Source organism: Malaya genurostris, chromosome 2 (genome assembly GCF_030247185.1).
Source record: "Malaya genurostris strain Urasoe2022 chromosome 2, Malgen_1.1, whole genome shotgun sequence".
NCBI classification, from domain to species: domain Eukaryota; kingdom Metazoa; phylum Arthropoda; class Insecta; order Diptera; family Culicidae; genus Malaya; species Malaya genurostris.
The window spans coordinates 349,943,991-349,953,752 of NC_080571.1; the positions used below are offsets into that span (position 1 = coordinate 349,943,991).

Here is a 9,762-nt window from a genome sequence, read left to right on the forward strand (position 1 = left end):
TTTTCCAAGCGGTTTCAAACACGAATATCTGCACCTGCACCCCGCTTTAAAAACAGACAACAGATATTTTCCACAGCTCAGAAGTACATTCACCATAGTCTAATCTGCATCTTGCGACCGGTAGCTGCTCCGGTTAGTACGAAGACACATTTAGGTCCGGGTGCGGAAAACTTCGCGCAAAATAATCGCTTTCTGCTCATTTGACCCCCACCCACCCAAACCAGACTGAGAAGCAAGTAAATTATCCAACCGCCAAACCAACTTCCCCGGCTCGAGTCAAAGTTCTGGAATCAATTTATTTTCAATCTCATTCACGATGATTGACTCCGCCACCAGCCAGTTGTGCATGCAGCCGTCGTCGGTGAGGGTGTTGAAAATCGGCGAGAAATGCATTCTCGGCCCGACAACCGGGTCTCCAACTCCGGCTCCAGCTCCGGCTCCGGTCCAATCTGGTGCTGGTGCAAAGTGATACCGCCATCGTTGTTCGGTTGTTTGGTGATTCGGCAAGCTGCAGGGAAAAACTTTTCTCATCTATCACTGACAGTCGCGCACAGGAGAAGAAAATACGGCGGAGCAGGGACTCACTCTGGGAAATTTTTCTTCAATATTCCCTGTGTTCGGCTCAATAACCACAGACCACTTTGCGGCGAAAGTTTGTTTGCTGATCGGTGAATACTCATCTGTGGAGACTATAGGAATTTAGCGCTGTTATTTTTTGCCTTGCCAGGGATGTCACGAACTGGCTCCGATGAAGAGTTTTAATGTTTTCACCATCGCTAAATACAGTTTTTTTTCTTCTGGTGAAAAATGCCTCACTGTTCCGTTATTTATAACTCAACTTCCAGCAAGCACAAGAGCATTTAGTTGAAGTCAGCCACGTAGCACAGGGGTTTATCAGAAACAAGAATTTCCGCTAAATTTACTGCTTCAGCAAAGTTTCTTGCAAACAGAACCGAGTCACTGGCAAGCACTGGCGAAACTTCTGGGACATTATTTCTCCGCTGTTGAGTTATCCTACAATACAGAAGTGCAAGCTGGGTGTACTGAACTGGGGTGCAACTATTAAGTCCTAAAAAAAACTACGCATGAAAATTCCAATAAAGAATACTTTGACAGAACGACCGAAACAAGAATTTTTCCTGCTGAGGAATTCTCACATAATCAGATTCGACAATAAAAGGCAATTCTCTCGTCTGATGGCACGAAACGTGTCCTTCCGCTTCGCACTGCATCGGCTAATCAAAAATCACATTCAACCCGTATGCAAATATGTACGGTAATATAAAATACCATTTGGCAACTTCCTGTGCACGTGAGACAAGTTTGAGTTTGCTGCAAGCCGATCCTCCCGTATTACGATCTTCGATTCGGATCCGGGGCTAACGAGATCAGCTCTCGGCTGCTGTCTTTTCCCGGGGGCCAATTTCATCCCATCGCATATGAGCTCCATCCCCTTTGCAAGTGAAATGATTCCCCGGTGCAGCATCCGTGTCGCAACGTCGTGCAAGAAAACCAGCCGAGATCCATTCCTGCTGGGGCGAATATGTTTGCATTTTAATATCTTGTTGATATTCTGCGGTGCAATCGTGGAAGCTGTGGCATCACGTGGGAGATAATTTTCGCTGCATACTCTTTCAGCTAGCAAAACGAAGATCGATTCGACCCTCGAGACAGACATTCGGTTTGCCAGTTGTATTTGAATGTGCGAGCTTCGATTTGAATAGTGTTTCGATTGCCGAGCAATTTCTCGGCTTTATTCTAATACTGTTCTGATTCTCTGCTGTGTTTTTACTCTTAAATATTCATTTCGTTGAAGCACATTGCTTTTCAGTTTCTGATGCTGTGTTCTATTGAATTTTGTGTTTTTGGCTTCTCTTCTAAGATATTTATTTTTTTTTTTACTTAAAAAATGCATTACTTTTCGCTATACGGTGCCGGGTATCAATGAAAGCATTTAAAACTAGTCGTGCTACATTTTCAGTCATAATTTTAAACGCTTATAACTCAGTCATTTGCTAATGGATTTATATAATACTAGCAGAATTAACATCATAACTATATTCGTACTGTAGAATAACGAAAATATACTGTACTCGTAAAAAAGTAACAATTTTTCGTAAAACCCGATCAATTTTCCCTTACACTTTCCATGTTCGGGGCACTTACTCCACTCTCTCACCCTAAAACTAACCTTATAATCTATTTTGATTTAACTTCCTTTTTGTCAGTGAACTTACTACAGATCTCCTCCATGATTACCCTGAGTAGTGTAGAAAGTATCTGTGTTTTTCAAAGAATATCGATTCCCTCCTTTGGTACATGTGCCAAACTTGGTGGCGATTCGTTGAGTTGTTTCGTAGTTATGCTAAGACTTAAATACACTCCCGTTCATAGCGCCCTGTTGTTTACACTCTTCTCTAACCACTTGTGCAGTTGTTTATTCGTTTTCATTAGTTTGTTTCGAAATGGAAGGAGTAAGTGAAAAAGCCGTGCGAAATGCAAACAGGAAGTTCGGTGTGGATAAAAACTTTGATAAACCGAAAACGGGTCGAAAAAAAGGTCCTACTAACTCTCAGTTGGATAAACGTATACTGAAGGCGTTCGAGCAAAAGAAGGAGGTTTCAGTTCGCGATGTGGCCAAAAAAGTGGGCACTTTGAAGTCAAATGTTCTTCGTGCTAAAGAACGTTTGAATCTTCGAACCTGTAAGAAGCAGAAACAACCAAAACGTAGTCCGAAATAAGAAGCATCGATCAGATTATACGTTGCGAGAAGGGTAAGTGTTAAACCAGTCCGAGACATCGATTGAAGTCGTAAAATTTGGTAAGAAAGCTATGGTCTGGCAAGCAATTTGTAACTGCGGTAAGATTTTGAAATCCTTCAACTCCACTGCTTCAATGAACAGCGAAATATACATCAAGGAATGTTTACAAAAACAACTTCTACCAATGATTCGAAGCCACAAGGATCCTGTTGTCTTCTGGCTAGATCTTGCTTCTTGCCACTACTCGAAACCAACGGTAGAATGGTATACTACCGAAAATGTCACTTTCGTCCCAAAAGACATGAATCCACCAAATTGCCCACAACTTCGACCAATTGAGGAATTGTGGGCATTAACGAAGGCACATCTTAGGAAACATGTCTCGGCAGCCGAAACCATTTAACAGTTCGAAAAAGATTGGAAAAAATTATCAAAACTTGTCGCCAAGAAGTCTGTACGGAATTTAATGAGGAACGTTCGCAAGAAAGTGCGCCAGCTAGTCTACAATGGCTAAGTAGCAAATGTTGAGAATAATATTCTGTTGTTGTAGTCTAATATTATCAGTATATCGAATAAAGTTTGAATATCTAACACTTGTGAATTATTTACAGCGAAATCAATGTGCGTCCATACTTTCTGGGACAGTCTTTATAGAAGCTTGATCATTTGATTTTTCTATAAAACTTCTGGTGATATTTCAATTGCAACTGTAGATCTGTGAGTGAAGTTGAAATTTTCAACAAATAGTGCAAAGGAACCCTCAACGTAATTCTATTTTTCAAACTTTTTACCTTTGTCATATAGAAAGGCTATGCAATCAATGTGAAACCCGACTTTTTCAGAAATGGCTGAACCGATTTTCACAAACTAAGATTCAAATGAAAGTTCTTATGGTCTAATAGCCTGCTATTGAATTTCGTTTGGATCCGACATCCGGTTCCGGAGTTACATGGTAATATGTGAAAATCAGAGAAAAAGTTTGCACTCAATTTCTTCAGAAACGGCTTAACTGATTTTCACAAACTAAGATTCAATTGAAAGGTGTTATAGTTTTCTCAAAAGAACATTTCATACGGATCCGACTTCCAGTTCCGGAACTAAAGCGTGATAAGTGAAAAATTACCAATTTCATTATTATTTCTTAACGAATGATGGTCAAAAACAGGTGCAAATCCTATAAAACTATATTTTTTTCTCGTTTTCAGAGGTTGTTAGTTTGTGGGCATAAAAATTTAGTTCGGCGCTACAGGTCCCCCCTTTTCCAGTTCCGGAAGCACCTAATGTAGTGATGAAAAACTTCAAAAATAGAATTCACTTCGAATTCTCTCCGATGCTTGGATCGATTTTCACTAATTTTGATTTGAATCAAAGCTCATTTTATCTTTAAAGTTACTGTGAAATTTTATCCGAATCCGACCTCCGGTTCCGCAGTTACAGGGCGATGAGTGTCAAAGGTTTTAAATCGCCATATAGAATGACAATATGTACCACACCGAAAAAAGAAGAAGCAAACACAAAACAAACGATGCGTGCTTCGTTGCGCGTTCGAAACGGTCACGGATGCCTGCTACTGGTATGTTATATTGGTAAAAGACGGTGTTGCGATTGATAAAAATTTTAGCTTTTTGCCTTTCTCATATAGAAAGTTTATGTAATCACTGTGAAAACCGATTTTTGAACCGAGGTCCGCAGGGCCGAGTGTCATATACCATTCGACTCAGTTCGTCGAGTACGCAAAATGTCTGTGTGTGTATTTGCGTATGTGTGTATGAAACGTTTTTTTCACTAACTTTTCTCGGAGATGGCTGAATCGATTTTCACAAACTTAGATTCAAATGAAAGGTCTTGTGGTCCAATTAAAAATTTCTGAATATAATTTGGATCCGACTTCCGGTTCGGGAGTTATGGAGTAAAAAGTGAAAAAAATTTAAATATGTGTTCTAACTCTTCTCATAGATGGCACGACTGATTTTCACAAACTTAGGTTCGAATGAAGGTCCTATGGTCTCATACGTGATTCCTAAATTTCATGCCGACTTCCGGATCCGGAAATATAGGGTAAAGTGGGTTAAAAATTGTATGCCATCACAGAAAATGGGGAAAACCAGTAAAAAGTTTACTAAATCGACCTCAAATCTTTTCTAATTGATATTTTTTATCAGTCAAACAAACCGATTTCGGTTATGCTTTTAAGAATCGAAGAAAATTATTTTGAAGAATATCACAGTATTATAGATTGTTGAAGATTCCAAAATTAATATTTCATTGGGTGGACGAGGTTGAACTAGAGTAGCTACAACAGCTTTTTCTTCCAGCAACGATTTATCATACTCTGATGTGTCCAGTAACGCTGTTTTGGGCCACGCATTTCGTGGTTTGTGTGACCATGCTGGTCCGTACCACCACATTTGATGTTCTGCTAACTGTTCAGGGGTCATTCCGCGTGATATGACGTCGGCCGGGTTTTCCGAACCGGCGATGTGATCCCAAATACCTGCTTGGGTCAGATGTTGGATTTCTGACACCCTGTTCGCCACAAACAATTGCCAACGGGCTGGTGACGATGATAACCAACACTTGACAATTGTGGAGTCCGTCCAAAAATACGGTTGAGCTGATACTTGAAGACTGTCAACCACCTTCTCGTAGAGATGACTTAGTACCAGTGCGGATAACAATTCCAATCGAGGAATGGTCATCTTCTTCCTCTTGCGTGGAACATCATCCAATGGAGCGACTCTGGATTTTGCTGTGATTAGCCTAACCGTTTTTTGACCGTCAACCGTCGTATATCGAAGATAGACGCACGCCCCGTACGCTTTTTCTGAAGCGTCACAAAAACCGTTGATTTCGACTGAAACCGTATCGTTGTTAAAGGCCAGCCAGCGAGGAACATTGAGGGTAGACAATCCAGCTAAGCTGTGACGAAATTTCAGCCACCAATGCTGAAGCTCTTCGCTAAGTGGTTCCATCCAAGAGCATTTGTGTTTCCATAAATCTTGGAGGAAAATTTTAGCTTGGACAACTACTGGTCCTACCAATCTGAGAGGATCAAAAAGGCGAGCGAAATCGGACAAGATAATACGCTTGTTGATCTCAGTGGAATCATTCCACTGAGGCACAGAGAATCGAAAGTTGTCCGATCGAGGTTCCCACGAGAGACCTAATGTTTTGATGGTCGCCGTTGTCGAGTCTAGTTCCAATGATGTACGGTCGTCCTTCAATGAGTCAGGAATGACTGCCAATATTTCCGAACTGTTGGAGCTCCATTTCCTGAGAGTAAAACCCGCAGACTCCAAGAGTTGATTTAACTCATCATATAACTTTATGCCGTTTTCTATGCTATCCGTACCCGATAGCATATCATCCACATAGAAATCCTTCAGAAGTATTTTTGATGCCATCGGATACCGTTGGGCTTCATTCTCTGCTAGACGCTGGAGGCTTTTGGTTGCAAGATACGGGGCTGATGAAGTCGAAAGTTCGAATGTTCGAATTGGTTCTGATGAAGAATCTCTCCATAAAATTCTTTGAAGACGATGGTCGCTCTCAGCCATATTGATCATTCTATACATCTTAGCTATATCCGCTACTAGGGCGTACTTATGTATCCGAAAACGGAGAACCGTTGAGAGTAAGTCTTCTTGGACCACCGGGCCTAGCATTAAAGCTTCGTTGAGTGAAATGCCGGACATCGTCGCACACGATGCATCAAATACTACACGAAGTTTGGTAGTGCTGCTATCAGGTTTCAGAACAGCATGGTGCGGCAAGTAGTATGGGAATGGATCTGACTCTACTTGACATAACTGTACTGGGATCTCACGCATGTGCCCTAGATCTAAGTATTCATGAATGAATTCACAATAAGCTTTCTTAAGCGCAGGATTAGTCTCCAGTCGTCTCTCCAGTGCCATAAATCTTCTTAGTGCAATTGAACGAGACTCACCAAGACGTTCGATTAAATACTGTTTCTTTGGAAGCATTACAACGAACCTTCCTGAAGCATCTCTCACTGTAGTTTCATCGTATAATTTTTCTCAAAGTGTCTCCTCCAAAGACATGACGGTTTTAGTTCGACATGTCTCTAGCTCCCAAAACCGGGTGAGCATGTCTTCCAACCTCTCTTCTGAGCAGGAAAATACGGCTGATGCTGAATCGAAGTTAACCGTTTTCGAAACCTTCCCTGACACAACCCAGCCCAGCTGAGTGTTTTGCAGAGTTGGTCCATCTTCTTCTAGTTTATGCTGTCCATCGACTAAGAGATCGTAAAATATTTCCGCTCCAATGATGACATCGATTGTACTTGGACAATAGAATTCGGGATCAGCCAATACGATTCCACTCGGAAATTTCCATTGCGTTATGTTAAGTCTTGTAGTTGGCAAGTCTGCAGTTACTTTCGGCAATACAAAGAAATGCATTGGAATTGTGCAATGAGATGTTCGCGAACGAACCCACGCAGTTACGGATTGTTTGGAACAGGTACTAGCTTGACCAATGCCCTTAATTGGCAAGCATTCTCGACGACGCTTGAAGTTGAGTTTCTGGACGAGACATGAAACAAAGTTGGGATCCTGAATCCAACAAGGCTCGAGCAATGATGGTGTTTCCATAACCGTCGCATATGTTAATAAGAGCAGTAGATAACAGGACTGTTGTCGTGACGCGTTGCGAACTTGACGAGAGGACTGAATTATGGCTGGTAGACGGGTATACTGTGGTGCAAGGAGAGTGTGTTGGCTTAATATTTGCATTTGAAACTTTATTGTGGCTTCTAAAGGTATCGGAACTTCGCGTAGCTTGTTGAATGGATGCTGATGTCTCATGAACTTGAGACTGTTCTTGTTTCTGTTCTGGTAGCGGGTCGGGAGTGTGATTTTTCCTTGCTGGTTGTGACTGTTGATTTATTTTAGACGGTGAAGTTAGATGACCTGAGTGCAGGAGTGTATGATGACCTCTTCCACATGTGTGGCGAGTTCCCTTTGTACAACATCTCGCTATGTGCCCGGGTGACAAGCAGTTGAGACAGAGTGACTTACGCTTTGCTTCGTCAACTCGATCCGTGATCTTCAGCCTTGTAAAATTGTTACACTTAAACGGGGAGTGAGCCTGATTTCCACAAAATGGGCATAGCAACGCTTGTTGAGTGCTCGTGTGACTGAATGTAGAGAGGCGAACGGGTTTTTTCGATTCTCCTTGGTTCGATCTCAAAGACACAATGCTGCAAAGTACCATGCACTGGTCTTCCAGAAACTCCATGAGATTTTTATATGTAGGAATTTCCGTTGAATTGTGATGATTTTCCCAGCTTCTTAGTATATTCGAATCAAGTCGCTGACACACCATATGTTGTAATATGGTACTCATTCCATCAATATCCTCACCTATTTTTTATAACATCAGCAAATTAGTTTCGAATTCTCCTACAATACGATTTAGTTGTTCGTAGGATTCCTTATCCATTGGTTTGACGGCAAATAAAGCATCTAGGTACGATTTGGCGATCAATTTTTTATTTTCATAGCTTCCTTGCAGTGTACTCCAGGCTATGGAATAATTTACGGCTGAGAGTTCGATGGATGCTATCTCCCGCAGGGCGTCTCCGGTCAAAGATGTACGTAAATAGGTGAATTTATCAATTGTTGATAAATGTTCGTTATCGTGAATCAAGCTGGCGAAAGAATCACGAAATGGAATCCACTCCCTTAGTTTTCCACTGAATGTCGGTAATTTTAGCTCTGGAAGTTTAACCCTTACTTGAGAATCAGGAATTGACGATGGTCGATGTTGAGAGACAGCTGTAGGGTAAAGTGTTATAATATGCCCCCCTTAAGAAAACATTGAGATATTTCAAAGTGTATTGATATATTTTCCTCGAGAATGTAAATATTTCATTGCAATACGGATGAGGAACATAATTTTCAATGACTCCAATAGAAAAGATGAGAATTGATTGATATAAACACATTTTCCAAAACGCCCACATTCTTAGTTTTTTTCGCTCGCCTTAGACATAATGCCCCAGCAGCCGTAAAATATGTCTCACAGCAAATCAGTGGCATGACACACAACAAAAGACATTTTATCCCACAACAATGATGCATTATGCTTCTTGAAATATCCATAAAGTTGCTGTTTTGAGATAATCAGTATGTCAAAGAAATGGCGGATAAAACATCTATTTAGTCGACGCAAAACTTTACATCGAAAGGCTGCCAAATGAAATTTTTAGATTTTTCATACATTCATGCAAACGACAACCACCAAACTTGCACAGCAGAAAGATCCTACGAAAAGATAGTGTTAGTGATAAAACTTTGGTTCAGAAAAGTCTTCAATGCTTAAGAAAGGAAAGGGGCATTTTGGCTATCAGGGGCGCTTTATAGGACTTTCCCCTATCTCTGCTCGTACTAGCTGGAATCACAAGCGCTAACATTGATTGTTTCAAACACCAATACTCATTTTCAAACTCACGAATTACCTTCATGTTATCCTGCTCTCGCCGTTCCAAAATGGACATGCGCAAAGATTTCCGTTCTTCGTCCGTCTCTACAGTTTCTACAAAATGGTCACCTTCTTGAGCACTTCAATACGCATCCGAATATCCAGAAACTTGTCATATATGTCGTCAAGCTTTTCCATTCGCAACTGCAATGAACTTTGATCACGATTTTCTCGATAGTTGGTGCTGAACAGTTTGAAGTTCTCCATCGAACTTCGCAACGTACGTTCTTGCTTAAGCAAAATTCTAAGATCATCCTTTGGCATTTTGAATACACTCCTTTAATCACTCACTGCACCACTTCTACAGAACTATTTGTAAGAATTTATTACAGCACGCGACGACTATTGACACCGCGATATAAACGAATTTACTACCCAGCGACCACACTATACCAGCAGAAAACCGTCTAGTAAACGACTTCGAAATTTGAGATAGTGAATCAAGGCTCAATTTATTGAATTCAACAAAGACAATGAGCATTGAAGCCCAGCT

At 41.0% G+C, this 9,762-nt stretch overlaps 1 protein-coding gene across 1 annotated transcript; it reads right to left on the reverse strand.

Moving 5' to 3' along the window:
- Positions 1-276: 276 nt before the first annotated feature.
- Positions 277-6,748, reverse strand: LOC131429390 (uncharacterized). The gene is made up of 2 exons (XM_058593467.1): positions 5,094-6,748; positions 277-508 (listed from the first exon to the last, which is right to left on the reverse strand). The coding sequence occupies exons 1-2, from the start codon at positions 6,746-6,748 to the stop codon at positions 277-279; spliced, it is 1,887 nt and encodes a 628-aa protein (XP_058449450.1).
- Positions 6,749-9,762: the final 3,014 nt, after the last annotated feature.

Excerpts from the sequence above, each read along its gene's own strand:
- LOC131429390 (XM_058593467.1), bottom strand. The coding sequence starts at position 6,748 with ATGCTTCCAAAGAAACAGTATTTAATCGAACGTCTTGGTGAGTCTCGT. Across the intron at positions 509-5,093 it reads GCGTTACTGGACACATCAGA|CTTGCCGAATCACCAAACAA; the intron begins GTATGATAAATC and ends TTTTCCCTGCAG.